The sequence below is a fragment of the Herpailurus yagouaroundi genome, unplaced genomic scaffold (assembly GCF_014898765.1).
Source record: "Herpailurus yagouaroundi ecotype Mexico unplaced genomic scaffold, PumYag 142, whole genome shotgun sequence".
NCBI classification, from domain to species: Eukaryota; Metazoa; Chordata; class Mammalia; order Carnivora; family Felidae; genus Herpailurus; species Herpailurus yagouaroundi.
This window is the reverse complement of record NW_024412397.1, coordinates 18,858,674-18,875,754: the sequence shown is the minus strand read 5'-3', so window position 1 is coordinate 18,875,754 and position 17,081 is coordinate 18,858,674. Positions and strand designations below refer to the sequence as shown.

The window sequence follows — 17,081 nt, the reverse complement described above, 5'->3', positions numbered from 1 at the left end:
GGCCAGAAAAAAGAATGGCTTATATTTTGCACTGATCCAAATGCAGAGCATGATATCAGCAATAACACATCTTAAATGTCCTAGGATTTGCCAAGGTTTCATGTGTCAAGCATTTGTGTCCATAATCTGCATGCTTCACACAAAAACCCCAGAATCTTCTGCGTTTAGACGATGGTTATACTGGAGAGAAGAGTTGGAAATGAAAATTAGTGCAAAGAAGACTAATATTTTTGAGACCTCTTTTCTTACGTGCTCTACACTTTCCATGTGATTTGCAATAGCACAAAAGATGTGTATTAAAAAGACATCAAGTAGTATGTAGAATCTACCGGATTCCTGTGACCCCGTCGCTCAGGCTCCCTGAGATACCCGCCATTTAGTATTCACACTTTGACCGGAACGCATGGTTTGTTCACGGGCCATAATTTCCATGTTATTTTTCACCAATGTGGATGGATTAAGAGAACTTAACATTCAAATCCGATCCCCAAAAGCCACCCAAAAGCAAATCAGCTGATTAAAAACATCTGGCCAATAAGGTGTTAAAAGTATTCTGCCTTCAGCGTGGCAGTGAAACAGTGAGCCACAGATACAGTGTTAAGATGCAATTGATTCTCGGTTTCCCCTTGGAAATGAACTAGAGATTTCCAGAGACTGAATACCGTAAGAAAGCAGGTGAGGAGGGAAGTGTGGGTACCTGCGGAGGGGATAGGGGGTTCTGTTTTGAGCTTTGATCCAGGCATGTGCCCACTTTGCTGCTTTTCCTTGAACAAGCCGTGAGTCCCCAGTCGAGTCTGGGTGGACTTGCCCTTCCCGGCTGCGGGGAGCACCGTGGCGACGCGGGAAGGGCCCACCATCGCCAGAGACTGCCGGGCCTGTTCAGTTACCATCGGGAATTTAGCCCCCTCCTCAAAGACTGATGGCCTTTCCTGCTGTCGGGTGCTCCCCACGGAGTGAAATTCCTGTGGGCGGATGCTTTCACGGTAACAGCATCGCAAGGGTTCCGGGGCCGCAAGAGGCGCCCCGCCCGGGGTTAGAACAGACTCTCAGCCAAGCCGGAGTCAGGGGCCGGCAGAGAGTGACCCGAGGCGTGAGTCACTCTACCCCGACGCGCGGCAGGGAAGGGAGAGGGTTCTGTAAGTGACGCGCGTGCTCTCGTGTCCCCGTGTCCCCCCAGATGAACACGTCGCTGCTGGGAAGCATCGGCATGCTGAACTCGGCCCCTCAGCTGCGCTGCATCAAAACCTACCAGGTGCCGCCCGTGCAGCCCGCCTCGCCCGGCTCGCACAACGCCCTCCGCCTGGCCCGGCTCATCTGGACGTCCAACCGCAACGTCATCCTCATGGCCCACGACGGGAAGGAGCACCGCTTCATGGTCTAGCGCTGGGGGCCGCTGCCCTGACCGCATCCGAGCCCCGTCCACTCTGGAGGCCGAGACTCCTCTGTCCTTACTCACCCGGATCGTTCCTCAGTGCCTGCCACGCCAGTGTCACCCTGGGGCGCGGCCGAGGCTGTGTCACCTCCACACGGTCCTCGGGGGGCAGACCCCCCCCGCCCGTGTCCCCTGTGATCCAGAGGCATGCACACCCCGCCCTGCAGGAGCGGCCCTTGTGTGGACATTAGGTCGTTTTTCCCCCTGGGGGGTGGGGGGTGCCCGCAGTCCCTAGGAGCACCCCTGTGGCTTGGTGCACCAGAAGCCTCCAAATCAGTAAGCACTGTGATTGCGTTCCCAGCCCAGATCAGCATTTTCCTAGAGCTAAACCCCACCTCTGAAGTGCTGCTTGACCCTGGTCGTTTGACATTGGGTTTTGACGTAATGTGGCAGTCCTAATTAGCGAAGTTATTTCCCTTTGGATTTCCTAAAATACATTGTTTACCAAAAAGATTCTGTGTTTACATGGTTGGGTGTTTTTTTTTTTGCCCCATGATTGCTAGGAAGCTCTTCAATCCAGTTTCCTAGGGTTTAACCCCTTGCTTCTTTATTAACACCTAACAGATTTGAGATCATTGAGAAAATATATTTAAAAAAAGAAAATACAGAAAAAAAAGTTTCCCAGACAGCCTTCTAAAATGCCCATATCCTGCTTAATAATATATTTAGTAGTTTAAAATAAAAATCATCACTATTTATGATCTAGTTAATATAATTATCCAGTCACTATAATCTCTTAAATGGACTTTTATAATAAAGAATCGAGTTTGGAAGCATAGCATATACCTAAATAAGAAGTCCCTTGTGTCTGTTGCTAGAGATCCTTTCAAGAAAGACCTTACCCCTTCCCTCCAGAAACCTTACAGACCCACAGTTCCCATGCCTACAACCTACGTCAGTTATCATGTAATAGTTACAATTCAGCCTTTGAACTGATCAACTAAAGGAAAACTAAGACAGCATTTCTTTTACACAAGTATCCTAGAAAAATGGTACCCAAGACACAAGCATTCAGGAGTATGTAGAAAATGTGAGGGCTCTCAAATAATTTGAGCAAACATTGCAATGAGGGTGTTCATTACACTTCCAAGTAAGCTTTAACTGGGTTGCTCTCTTCTTATGTCAAATTATGCTGATTCTCAGTAATGGAAAAAAAAAATCCACAAAATAATATTTTGTACGAATTGCTCCTAACAAATCTTGATCTGTACATAGCTGGGGATTTGGTTGTTTGGTTGGTTGTTGATTGGTTGGTTAGGTGGGCACAATGGTTTATTAAGTGCAAACACAGAAAATGATTTATTCACAGAAAATATGCGAAGTTTACAGAGGAACCAAAATGATAATGGGAGCATTTAATTGGAAAAGCGTATATTGTCAGAGTTTATGTAACCTAGGGGGAAAAAAAAGGATCACAGTCCAGGAACAGATACATCTGTTACTGAAACAGATTTTTAAAGAACATGTTAAGAAATTAAGACCACCGGAACGTCTCTTTCCTATTGATACGAAGTACATTATTTCCATTGGTGGCAAACCTCTCCTGTTCGTTGGTTTTAGACTTTGGGTGTTCTTTCAAAAGTGAATTTATGCCACATGCATGTACATTGTATTTATAAAGATTATATATGTAGTTTCCAAGGAAGAAACAAAGAACTATATACAGCGTAGGCTCTATTTGTCTGGTGAACATGCTGTTGTGTTCGATATAGATAGAGAAACCTGAGGTAAACAAAAGGGGCACATGGTTTTTCCAGCGGGCTCCTGAGTCTTCTCGATACCCAGCACGTGTTTACTTGGTAAACTTAAATAGGGACTAATTTATTCTAGACTACAAAGTTGTTTTGGAATGATGAAGTAAAAGTATAGAGAGATTTGTAAAACAAAATGCACTGGGGAAAAGATGTGAGATGGTAGGCAGGCCACCAAATACACGATGGACCGCTCCGCAGAAATCTGGAACAAAGCAGAGCCGTGAGGGCCTGGGGTAAGAACAATCCGGGCAGTGAGCATGGGCCAGCCTGTCCCACATTCTGCCTGCAAAGACAGCCAACATCATTGGCCAGTAGAACATCACTCTTAGAAAACTTGGGTGGATGATGTTGGATGGCTCGACGTCTCTAACTGCTGAGTGAGTATTTGCATTCTTGTTAACACAGATCTCCCCTTGGCTATTTTGACAACTCTAGTCCCAGACTTCATCGCAGCTTAGACTTCTCAGCACTGAGGTAAACTTTGTATCGTCATCCCAGTGTATGCTTTTTAGTGTTCTGTTGATTTCGGTGGCACTGTATTTGGACCCATCCTTGTACGTGTGGAGACATACGTGGCTTCACTGGTAGTTTAAAATGCAGTGATTGAACTGTGTACAGCGAGTGAATTAAAATGTCTGCCTCTCAAGACATTGCCACTTAATAGATCCTACATGTGCTGAACGCCCCTGTGTACATATGTGTGTTAAATAAAACTGAATTGTACTGAAGATTGTTTTTCTCATTAAAAACATTGTTCACTCTTCTTAAACATTCTCAGTTGAAATCCATATACCCCTTCGCCCCCACCCCGCCTACTCGGGTACCAAATTAAGCCTTGTATTTCTATGTAATTATTCACTTCCCTGGAGAGCTAGCTTCAGGAAAGGCTAACTTGTCACAAAGGACAGTAGAACAGTCCAGAAGGAAGAAAGACACTTCCAAAGTGTGAGGGAAACAACTCAACAGCACCCTCTGTGGTTTGGGCAAGGGAATTGCATGCGTGTTCCTTTATCTTTACCTCAAGTTGCTCCTAAACGGACTGTGAATTGTACCGTATTCTATTCCGTCAGATTTTGATGACGTGGTTGACTGCCATGGATGGGGGGGCGATGGACGGAGATGATTAAATTCATTTCCCTTAAGAGTCGGTTTGGAGTTGAATTTGAATCCCTGGGGTAGTGGATGTAATTGGTTTTCAGAAAAAGCAAGAGTAACAAAACAGGTCATCGTCGCTCAGAGAGGGTTAGACGTGCAAGTGGCGAATGTGCTTCTTTACCTTTTCACGTAAGAATGTAGAACAGCTTAAACTGAACCAGTCATCAGGAAGCAGTATACTTTTCCTTCAGAAATAAATAGACATGAAGGGAACCGACTGCCACATCTTCAGCCCTGTTCAGATGCCCAGTGTCCATCCCAGGAATTGCTTTAACGTCTCCTGGTGGCTTAAGTGTGTCCTTATAGGGAAGATAGGGGCGGTCCCGGTCCTGTATGATTGGTGATCACATAAACTGATCAAATGTGGAAAGGGCATGACATTAATAGGAAGGTAAAGCCAAGCAGTGCTGGATGAACTTTCACCTTTCACCCCTTCGGCTGACTGGCAGAGCTGAGTGTTGAAGAAAATCAATACTTTGGAGCCAGGAGGGAAATATTTCCAACCTCTAACTAGAGAATGTATTTTGACAAGGCCAAGATAATCCAAGCTGCACAGGAGAAAGAGAAAAGAAGACTCATTTTTAAAGCTTGACACTTCAAGGTGTTTTTGTACAATGGTTTAGAGATCGTCAATACATACAAATACCAAAGGTCAGAAAGAAAAGCCAGAAGAATTTCAAAAATTAGATGTTCAGTTCTTTTTGCTGTTTACAAACTAAAAAAAAAAAACAACAACAAAAACAAACAAACAAAAAAAAAGATGGCAGAGAGAGGTGTGTGCCTGTAATTGTTGTTTAAATGAACCGAGCTCACAACGTGTGCTTGGAGGTTATCATCCCTCTTTAATCAAACCTTACATTTTCTCGAGGCAGCACTCTAAACATCGAATGCCTAAAAAGGTGTTTAGGCTTCTTGTTTCTGTACATTTTTTTCAAAGACCTGAATCGTTTTTTGAGTAGTTACACCGTTTGGGGGGGGGGGCACATCTCGGAATCTTGATTTTTGGATTCCCGTTGATCCTGCCAGGATGGACTGGTAAATCTTAGACCCTTCTTCGCATTGGGATCATTATTTGCATGAGAAAAGAGTTCGTGTGCCTACTGAACTTGAGTTGTTTCTAGTTGCCCTAGTCCCTTTAAGCAAATTACTAATAAAAGTATTCTAATTAATGCCCTGCTGAGTGAGAGGCTGACACATCTCTAGGAAGAAGGTTAGCACTTCGCTCCACTCTTACCAGCAAGATTAGATCCATTCATTCTGTGGACAGATGCCTCCATCAAACGGATATAGATTCTTTTCTTTCCTACAGATAAGAAAATGAAGTCGAAGGGTGACCATACCTTCCAGCCAAGCTCAGGACAAAGGACTCCTGAGTACTCTAAGCATCTAACCCTGTTTTCTCATGCAGGTGCAACAGAAGGCATGCCGTAAACATATGCTAATTGTACATTAAAATAACAGTGAAAATACGGCCTTAATTTGTATGCCCTCTTTCTCATTAAAAAATTCCACTCTGTTCTGAGAAGATAGGTCTGGCTGGAGATTTTAAATTGTATGTTTCAAAAGGAGGACAGAATACTGAGGCCAAGAGTCCTCAGTGTTCTGAATCTCCCAGAGAAGGGCAGGAACCTAGCACACGCCTGATTTGCAGTAGGTTATCAAGTAAATCTGTATTGCACTTGTTAAATCCATGAGATGATGCCTGTAGAAGGCTTGTTATGACACCAAGTGGGGTGCCTGGGTGGCTCAGTCAGTTAAGTGTCCACTCTTGGATTTCGGCTCAGGTCATGATCTCCCAGTTCGTGAGTTTGAGCCCCACATTGGGCTCCGTGCAGACACTCTCCCTCTCTCTCTGCCCCTCCAGTGTGTGTTCCCCCTCTCCTCTGTCTCTCTCGAAATAAACTCTAAAAAAAAGAGTGACACATAGTAAGCATGTGAGATGATAATTTTTAGTAGATGTGTAGGAGGCCTTCCTTATTGAACATAAACAAGATTGGAAATTATTTGTGTTCTTTGGAAAATGGCTGGACTTTTGTGTCTTTATCTCTATCTGGACTCTAATAATAATAGGTCTGGACATTTACCCAAAGGATTGTCTGTGTGGTTCTCCCTGAATTCACCAGGTCCTTCACCATGTTGCTGTGTGTGACTGTCTTCTCCCTGAAACTTGCAGACACTGACAGGTCCCAAAATACATGCCGGTGGATGGGACCACTTGATTATGGGTGTTGGAAGTTATTACTGAATCCTCAAAAAGAAAGTAGTTCATATTAAATTTAGACTCACATTGGCATCCAGGATGACTTTGATTACTTATATGAATATCTTCAAAATATACATCTATGAAAATTGAACAAGACTGTGGACAAAGTATCATAAGGTAGGTTTCAGGGAATCCCCAAAGCCCAGGAAACTGAAGGTTTAGGTTCTATTGCCAACATCTTGTTTTGACTAGTATCAGAATGACTTAGCCCTTCAGTTTACCCAAATGTGAACTGTATGGTCTAAAACTTTACCCACCCAGTGGCACTTGAGGTTTTAGTGGTTGATGGATTTCTGGATAAATTTATGGATAATTGGAAGATCCTGCAATGAAACATTTTTATCCATTTGCAAGCTTTTACTGAATCTTAGTATATGCCAAACATAGGTTCTATATTCTCCTTTCCTCACTGATGAACTCACAGGCTAGCAAAGGCCACACAACACTATGGAACAAGTGCCAAAAACAAATGGGAAAGAGCGATGAGAACATTGGAAGTGATTCATTCTCGTACGTTAGTATCAAGTTAGGGCTTCAGAGAGGAAGTATTTGGACCGAGTCTTGAAGAACAAATAGAAATTAATTAGAAGGATGGAAGGGATGTTTTAAGGTAGGAATTTCTGGATGTCCAAAGTAGTATGTGATCTGGACGGACATGAGTTACTTCAGACTTACAACCTGACAGGCACCGGTGGGCACTACTGGGGATCCAGGTGGCTCTTCACCTGCGGCCGTTACTGCGCACACAGAAAACAAGACGTCTAAGCCAAAGGACATTTGAGAGCTAGAAGGCAAAAACACAAAAAATTTCAGCTAAAACCCTAATAAAAGATTTCTCTGACTGTTGCTAGTTCTCCAGGTCTCATTTTCTTTAAAAAAAAAAAAAAAAGGGTTATTTTTGTTTTAAAAATAAGTTCTGCATCCCCCTGAGGCTGTGTTCTAGCCTCCCGGGAGCATGGTGTGTGGGATGCTGGCCGCAAATGGTGCCCAGATGCCCCTTCTCCAGCTCCCACCCTGGGACTGAAGCATTTATTCTCCAACTGCTGGGGGTGTTGACATCTCATGTTGAGTTCTGGAGAGTCCCTACAACCCGGGAGCCCTTTCACCCATGGTCGTACTCCCCATGCTGGGGGCAACCACATCCATGATTGTTCCAGAAGGAGCTGTAAAGGCTCAGCTCCAAGCTCCACTTGACAACACCATTGAAGGGTCACCTAGCTCCAGCACTCCCCTCGGGGTAGGCTGAAGCCCTCACTGAACTCAGCTGCCCTCACTCCCTAAGTGTGACTGCTGAGATAATTGGATATGTGCACATACACATCCCATGTGCAGATTTCCACCTCAAGATCTGCATCCCAGAAAACCCAACCCAGGACAGCTGGGACCAAGAGTGGTACAAGAAAACAGGATCTTGGAGAACAAACAGGGAATTTGGGAACTGGGTCACTCACTGAGCTGTTAGCAAGGAGGACCCCTTCAGCAGCAGGAGGTGATCACAGATGCAACCGTTAAAACTTTCCTGAATGATGAATTGGGACAGTGTACTGATGGAAGTGTATGTGCTAGAGGGTGTGGTGTGGCAGGCATTTGAGAAGTAAGGGAAGATCGAAATTATGAAGACAATGGACTTGGATGGCTGTGCTGGGCACACTAGAAAAAGACCATGAAAAGCTAAGGGTGATTAATCACCAATTAAAGGCTAAGTATGAAAGCTGGAGAGACTCCTTGGCAGGATCTAAAGCAAAGACTCATCTTCTGCAGCCAAGTGTAAGCTGAGAATCAGGCCCAGGACTTGTTTTGTGAGGCAGAACTCCACAGGAGGCTAAAGCCTTGGCCTCCAAAGGTCTGCTACCCCAAGGTCAGAGCCCTAATTGAGATGGATGGGGCTATCTGGGTTGATGCACTTGAACAACCTTGAATCCTCAGATTCCAGTAAACCTGCCTAAGTGGCCCACCACTCTCTTATTTAAAGCAAATACTTCCCTTTTGCTGGAGGAGAGTGCAGAGGCCTCTTCCTTGCAAAAAAAACACATGTCCATGCCCACCGCGTGTGGAAGTGTTGGTCCTGTTAGGAGAGGAAAAGAACCAAATCCCCAAGGGGCTGTAGGACTGAGCCAACATCTACCTGCAGGAACTGGGTGGATTCTGGGACTGGATTTTGAGCCGCTATGTCAAGGGGAGACAGAATATAAAGTGAGACAAGAAAGAGTTTATTGACTGGGGTTAAATACCCTGGCAAGGACCAGGGACAAGGGGCCTAACCCACTGCTCAGACTGGAGAAAAGGAAGGCCGATACAAGTCAAGAAGAAATGCCAGAACTGTCTTGGCAGATGGTGGAGGAAAGAACCAAAAAGCTCAGAGTGCCGGAGTAGACATGATATGTAAAGTCAGAAACCCACCAGATGACTGCCCTGTGAGAGAGGCCGAAGGACATTGTGTTTACCAAGCAATAAGGAACATGCTGGTGGGAACAGCCCCAGCGTCACTGCAGGCCAGGGCCGGGAGTAGAAGGTGCTCCTGGTAACAATGGAGGGTGATAGGATCCTGGGGTAATAGAGATCCAAGCAGCAAGGTTGAAGCAGTAGCCAGAGGGGCCTGACCTGGAGAGATCTTTGGAAATGATTAATAAAACCTGTCATTCCTAGGGCAGCCATCAAGGGTTCAATCTATCCAACCCAGGGAAATCAAGGAAGGATAATAGCAGACTGAAGCCACCTGCCCCAGTAAAAAGTCAAAATCCCTTGCCTAGTTTGTACACCTGAAGGGGGTGTACAAGGGAGAGGCGATAGAATGGATATCAGTGGTGGCTTCCAGACCAGCTGTAGCATCAGGACTTGTGGTTTGTCCCGTTCGTATTTCTTTCACAAGTTCTCTCCAGAATCCTGGAAGAGCTGCTCCCAGGATTTCGTCAAAGGAAGTACATCTTCGTGGGGCAGAGGGTGACTATAGTGGATACCAGGAGCCTCGGTACCAGGCTGTTGGCGGTTGGCATCTCTCAGTTGGGTCTTTCTGCAGGAAGCGCTTCCACGAGCCACTTTTCTCAGGGCCACACGCCCCTTCCCGAAGGCAGCTGCATCCAATAACTGGTCAAGGGTCTACGAAGACTCCACCTTCCTTGCCTCAGTTTGGGATGTCTCCGAAAAGCCAGCCCAGCTTCCCGGCTCCCAGGAATTGGCTGAGACCCCTGTCACCGCTGTGTGGTGGCCCAGCTTCTCTCTCTGCCCATTCGTGCCTCCTGTACCCAGGCATATGCCAGGAACTCTTCTCAAATCTGTCTCAGGGTCTCCTTCCCAGGAAATGAACCTGCCTAGGTCCAGTCTGGCTCTGCCACTTACTGACTAAATAACTCCATGAGGGCCCGTTTTCTCATATGCAGACTGGGAATAATGGCCATACCTACCTCGTGGTTTTGTTATAAAGATTAGAAGAGTGCAGATATGTAGAACACTTAGAACAGTGTCTGGCACATAGTAAGTATTCAGTAAATGCTAACTCGGCCACTATCATCATCTTAAGGTATAACTATGAGATTTTCAGGACTCCCACTTCATTTCCTGCCTCTGTGTTACGGGAAGATACGCTTTTCCGCTAATTGTTTTCCTGTGGCTCATTCCTTTCTTCAACCCAGATCAAAGTGCTGACTTTTCAACAGTAAGGAGGAAAGGTGGAAGGGAACTGGTATTTCTGAGCACTTATTTTGTACCAGACGCTGCACTAGCTGCCTTCATGATTCTGCTCAGTTCTTAATCCTACAAGCCATGGATTATTATCTCCCTTTCACAGATGAAAAAATTGCCGGTCATCTGAGATAAGTGACCAAGATTCCCACAGCTAATAAAAGGCATATGTAGTATGTAATAGTTGAGTCTCAGATTCTGTCACCAAAGTCCAGCCTTCTCTGTTCTTCCGGAGTCGCTCAGGTGACAGAAGGTGAGGAGGCAGCAGAGGGCTGGCCAGCCACTGCCTTGGAAACAGAAGGGGATGTGGTAGACAAGAAAAAGGGATTCGTTCCATTTGCGCCATTAAAGCCATCATTTTTTCCCTGTCCCTGGATTCACGGTCATTGTTCCCCATTTTAGAAAGATGGGAATTATGTTGACTCTCAGTTGTGAACACTATGACTCTTGTACCATGAAGTGGTTGCGTTAAAATGCATGAGCTTCGTAATGTACTACATTCCATGGAGTGATTTTGTTGTAACCCGGGGACCAGGTTTTTCCTCCTGTGAAGTGGGTACCTTTGAAAAGTAGAATCGGACTTACAGAGATGGGTCCTCATTCTCACGGATGACGTGGTAGCACTTGGTGGTGTGGGCACCTCCTTGAACTGCTCTCTGTCCTTGCCTCTGTGGGGCCACGTCTCTCTGCCCTTTCCTCACGGCCGATTTTGCTGCCATTTCTTCTTCCATAGGATACTCTTCTCTGGACAGCCATTTTCTAACAAGTTGAGAGTCATGGAGATAGATAAAATATACTCCACACACTTCAGATTTTAAAAATGGAATAAAAACATCAAGTTTTTAGGGCACCCCCCCACCCCCCGCAGGTGACTTGAACTCCCATCTAGACAGAGGAAGGACAAAACTTAATTACACCACATGGCCAGCATTCACCAAAGAGGACTCCCTGCCAGGATAGGGGCCACTCTAGTCTCTATTGTCACATATTGGGTTTTCATAGTCTAGGCTCCCCTATCCCTGATGATCTCATTCCAGGAAATATTAGAATGTACCAGAATTTCCTAGAGCAAACCAGAACAACCGCCATGCTCACATCCGTTCGCCCCAAAGTTGCCGCTAGAGCACGTGCCAGACCCTGACCCCATGACACACAAATCTTAGGTCTCTTTCCTAATGAGTCAAGAGGTCCTCCTGGAGGGTCCAGATGGGTTATCGCCGGAATATCTGCTTCTGTATCACCCAGTTTCTCCCCAGCCCTCATGCTTAGCTTTCCGTTTGTTATTTCCAAACTTTTGAGTGGAAGGCGTTGAGGAGGCTTCCAGAAACATCAACAAATGATAAGCTGAAATTTACCATTCAGCTTGCTGCTAAATTTCTTACCAGGTAGAGCAGAGGTGAATTAGATAATCCTGATATAATCCTAATTCTCTGATACAAGAAGGACCCATATCAGGCATAAGGAAAGACCGACTTCTAATCCCTATATTCTTAGTGAAATGTATTGGCTGGATCTTTAAATAAAGGAATTTGAAGGGAGAAGTAACATTTACGGAGACCATGTTAGGCATTAGACATACATGATTTCATTTAAGCCTCTCAAAAACCCTTCTATTGGTTAGAAACCGGATACACTGCCAGGTTAGGTAGCTGGCTAAAGTCACACAGCTAGTTAGAGGTGGAACTAGAGTTCAAATCCAAAGTGCTCTTCCCTCCCCATTGATGGATGGTATCATCAAGACCAGCTTTATCGTAGCTGAAGAGACATGCTTCATTCTCATACTGACCTCAGTAAAAAACCAAGGACCTCAAAATTCAATCTTCATTTATTCTGCAATGACTCATTGAATGCCTATTATTTTCCAGGCATTCCTAGGGAAGGCTAAATTAATACAGCCCAGGCACCACATCGCTTATGCATCTCAAAAGCTATCTAGCTAATGTAATGTATTTGTGAAGCCCATTATACATAGTGCGTGCACACGGGCGCCCCCCCCCCCACTCCCTCCCCCCCCCACACACACAGCCCCTTCCTTCAGGTGATGTAACTTAGAGCAGCCCTCACCGACCGTGCTCAGCCAGTGTCCCCAGAGTATACATACACAGCCACTGGCTTCCCAGTGGCCTCCCCTCACTGACAGGGACTCCATCTCCTTTCTTTAGTGCCTCAGGCTGTGCTCCCCTGGATCCCAGCTGTCCAAGCCCCTCGGGTCCCTGACTTCATTTCTTTCCTTTCCTCTCCCAGTTCTTGTCCCCAGAGCCTCGTGCCCAGGACCTAGTGATACGATAGGAGCTCAGAGGAAGAAGGAAAAGAGAAGGAAACATATATCTGGCCCGGGGAGTGTGTCCTTTTGACTATAGAGTGATGAGACTGGTGAACTACTGAGACAAACATTCATTTAGATACATACATTCTGGCAGATTTGACTGAAAATCAAACTCATTCATGCATTTGGTGGATATTTATTAAAGATCTACCGTGCGTCAGGCAGGTGAACGAGGTATTGGGATGGCAGTGGAGAGTGGAGCAATCATGGTATCTGCCCGTCTTGGGCTCACATTCTACTGGCGCTGGATCGGGGCCGTGGGGCAAGAGGGTAAAGTGAGCACAGACTCCGGACGGAGCTGTGAAGAAAGGCAGGAGGAGCCTACGACCTAATAGCCCAGGGCTGGGGTGGCAAAGTCAACTGGAGGGCTCTAAAGGAAGAGAAGGAGGCAGATATCAGAGGGCATTCGGGAAAGGGAAGACTTTCTAGACGAGGAAGTAGCCCGTGTGCAGTCGCCAAGGCAGAAAGTCTGTAGGCGGTGGCCAAAGGGCCGGGAGTCTAGATTGTGCAGAATCGCACAGGCCAAGATCAGAGGTGTTCTCAGGGGATTCAGTGGCCACATTCAAAAGCTGGAAGTTGGGAGGTATGATATGATTTAGCTAGAGAACGAACACTCAGCTGCCATGTAGAGAATGGGTTGGGGGTGGGTCAGGGAGCAAAGTGAAAGTGGCATATTATCCACATTTTGTAACAATATCACCACAAACATCGTGATGGAAAACACTACACATTCATGGATCTTACACTTCCTGTGCACCAGGAATCCCCACATGGCTTACCTGGAACCTCTGCCTCGGGTCTCTCACAGGTTGTGATCAAAGTGTTGACTGGGGCTGTGCTCTCATCCGAGCCTTTATAGGAAAGAATTCATGTCCAAACTCACATGGTGATTGGCAAAATTCCGTTCCATCTGGTTGTGGGACTGAGGGCCCTATTTTCTTGCTCCCTGTCACTGGAGACCCTGGCAGGCTGTTAGCCAGAGCCTGCCCTCCACGCCCTCAGGCTTCCTGCAGTTCTCTGTCATGGGGGGTGGGGGGGGGGAGTCTCCCAACGCGGCCACATTGCACAGATAGTGGCATTATGGCTGGACCTCAACAGATGAATCAGAGTCGCCTGGGGTAGAAGAACATTCAGGCAAAGGGAGATCATGAGTGAAGGCCCAGAGGTATAGAAGTGGATGGTACTTCCAAGGGACAGCAAATGGAGCCAACTGCTTACCCAAAAGCCATTTTCCCCTTTCTTCCCTGATAAATATGCCTGGATTTGGTCCTGTTCATCACACCACATGACCCTGTGCTTAGGGTGAAATCTCTCATCTGCCTTGGGGATTGAAGGTTGATTGATTTAAGCCAATAATGCTAATTCAGTTCCCAGTGGTGGTTAGGTAAGGTCCTTAATGCCTTTCTGGACATTGAAATGTGAGTGGGAAGTTTGGGAGGGGAGTGTTCTTGGGAAAGGTTTTCCCCCTGGATAGAAAAGAGACATTCAAGTAGAAGTTTCCACCTGTGGACATAGCTGGGTGAGTTTGTGATACTTGGGGCCATATTGGAACCCACCGAATGCCCAAGTCAACCCACTGGAGATTGCAGAGCAGAAAGATGGAGAACACTGGAGTCTTCGGAGACACCACTGGGCTTCTAGAATAGCCAATGCTGCAGTTGCCTACCTCTGACTCTCATTGTATGATATAATTGACTTCCCCATGGGTTATGCCATCTACAGCCAAAGCCTGAAAACAGGCCACACCTTGTCCAGTGACATGGCAGGAAATGACACCAGATGCGTGAGCAGAGGCCAGCGTGAAGATCCTCACAGCCAGTGCCCAGGGGTTTTGGCTTTTCCCTGTGACATCTGGGGAGATCTTGGTGATTTTAAGGGAGCATAGAATCCTGTTTCTTGGCTAATCCTAGTGGCAGGGTGGCAAATAGATTGAGAACAGAGGGTACTGTGACAGGGAGACCAGGTGGGCAAGGACTGTGAGTCCAATCAACTGGAACTCCAGTGGAGGGCTCAGTGGACCCTGAGAGGAAGGTCTGAGGGATGTTTCCAGGCAGAAGTTGGAGGATTTAACAAGCTTAAATGCCAAGAACAAGGGAGGGAAGGGCATGGGTTTCCCCAGCGGGAGAGACAGTAGCTAAGAGTGTCTGCCCACCCAGCTCAGTCACCATTCCTGGAAAATACCGTCCACAGTCACACCTCGATGCCTTTATTGCTACTGTTGTCTCCCCTGTGGGAGCCCGCCGCAGTGAATTCACATTCACACGATCCTGCGCTGCTGCTGGAGGGAGATCAGGAGCATAGTCCCCAGGAGAGAGAACCACCTGCACAAACCCTATTCAGGAGACCCTCCGGACATCGCCATCCCACACTGCAACCCACTGGGGGAGCTGTAGGCTGAATCCCTTCCAACACATTGATTACAAACTTGGCCAAAGAATATAAAACTACCATCTCGCACTGGATCTATTTCTTTCTTTCTTTTTTTTTTTTTTTTTTGCTTTTATATTTTAATTAATTAATTAATTAAGTTAGTTATTTTTAATAGTTTGGCAAATGTTACTTTATTTAATCTTCTTTTTTTTTAAATATATGAAATTTATTGTCAAATTGGTTTCCATACAACACCCAGTGCTCAAACCAAAAGATGCCCTCCTCAATACCCATCACCCACCCTCCCTCCCATCCCCCATCAGCCCTCAGTTTGTTCTCATTTTTTAAGAGTCTCTTATGCTTTGGCTCTCTCCCACTCTAACCTCTCTCTCTTTTTTTTTCCCTTCCCCTCCCTCATGGGTTCCTGTTAAGTTTCTCAGGATCCACATAAGAGTGAAAACATATGGAAAACAGTGTGGAGGTTCCTCAAAAAATTAAAAATAGACCTACCCTATGACCCAGCAGTAGCACTGCTAAGAATTTACCCAAGGGATACAGGAGTGCTGATGCATAGGGGCACTTGTACCCCAATGTTTAGAGCAGCACTCTCAACAATGGCTAAATTATGGAAAGAGCCTAAATGTCCATCAACTGATGAATGGATAAAGAAATTGTGGTTTATATACACAATGGAGTACTATGTGACAATGAGAAAGAATGAAATATGGCCCTTTGTAGCATCGTGGATGGAACTGGAGAGTGTGATGCTAAGTGAAATAAGTCATACAGAGAAAGACAGATACCATAGGTTTTCACTCTTATGTGGATCCTGAGAAACTTAACTGGATCTATTTCTTGAAGACAAAAGCTAACCTTCCCTGCTGGTTCAGAAATGCACTTGAAACAACGCTTGTTGTCTTTCACTTCCCAGGGCTTATATTTCTTGTTTTCTGTAAAATCTAGTCTTAGATAATAAAGGGGTGGAGGGAGCTGGTATGAAAAGGTGAGTCTACATTCTTCATGCTGAAAACCTCCTTACAGTGGTTTTCCTGCTCCGCCGCAGCCTTTGTAAACGGTCCCTCGTTTGTGGCAACATTTTGAATTCAGCCAAAGGGTTCTGCTTGACCGTGGGGAAGGGGCTCCGGCTGGTCAAATCACTCACCGCCGGTATCTGGTGCTGAGTGATGAGAAGCGTAAATGATGGAAGGAGTAGACAGCTAGTCAGTAACTGAGCTGGGAGTGTACCTGGCCCAGGTGTTTGCACCTGTATGACTTGGTTAGGTGTGGGGCGGGAGGGCTGGGATCTCCCCTAGCCCATCACTTCATGGCAGAAGCTGGACCAGAGGAGTGACCTCACCTCAGCCCTGACCCACATGAGGAGGAGGACAGAGACTCCCAGGACACTGCTGGAAATGACCAGAAAAAGTACCACCAGCAGGGCGCGGGAGGGGAAGAGATGCCCCTGAAGCACCTGAGCCTCAACCCCCAGCGACCTCTCTGACCCTGTCATGGCCCGTGAGCACCAGCTTTCTGGGCTGACCCAGGATCACCGAGGTCTGAGAGTTCACATCTCATTGGGAGGAACAAGTCGGGCAGCAGCAACACCACCCTGTCTGTGAGCGTGCCTCACTCAAGGGTAACACGTGGGCGACCTCAAGGTCAACCAGCATCAGGGAACGGGGCTCACATGGTCTGACTTTGCAAACGTCAAAGCAGAAGTTCATTCAGAGGCGAGAGGCAGGATAATTGTTTCTGGTGTGTGACCTTATCCAGAGTTTCCTTAGGTAAACTGAGGTATGAGAAGGCATGGGAACTGCTGACAGGGTGTAAAACTCCCCATGAGGCCAAGCCCCTGAATCTCTGTTCTTTGTCCAAGATGGGAAGAGAGGGGGAGAATCTCCCTGGATGGTTTCGACCATTCGGTTGAGCCAGGGTTAGTAAACTGTAGCCTGTGGACCAAATCCAGCCTGTCACCTGTTTTCTGTTATGGCCCTTGAGCTAAAAGTGTTTTTCATGGATCGACATTTGCAATCAGTTTGATGATAGGGAGTGCCAACTTTGAACCCCGGTTACGTGAAATGTTATCTTTTCCCAAAAGGACTT

General features: G+C 46.3%; 1 protein-coding gene across 7 annotated transcripts in view; it reads left to right on the top strand.

Moving 5' to 3' along the window:
• WDR7 (WD repeat domain 7) overlaps positions 1-3,914 on the top strand; it is a 354,164-nt gene extending 350,250 nt beyond the window's left edge. For all 7 annotated transcript variants that reach the window (XM_040478723.1, XM_040478724.1, XM_040478725.1 and 4 more), the window contains one exon: positions 1,178-3,914. In XM_040478723.1, the coding sequence (XP_040334657.1) occupies positions 1,178-1,381 (204 nt within the window). In that variant the 3' untranslated portion in view covers positions 1,382-3,914. The remainder of the gene's footprint in view (positions 1-1,177) is intronic.
• Positions 3,915-17,081: the final 13,167 nt, after the last annotated feature.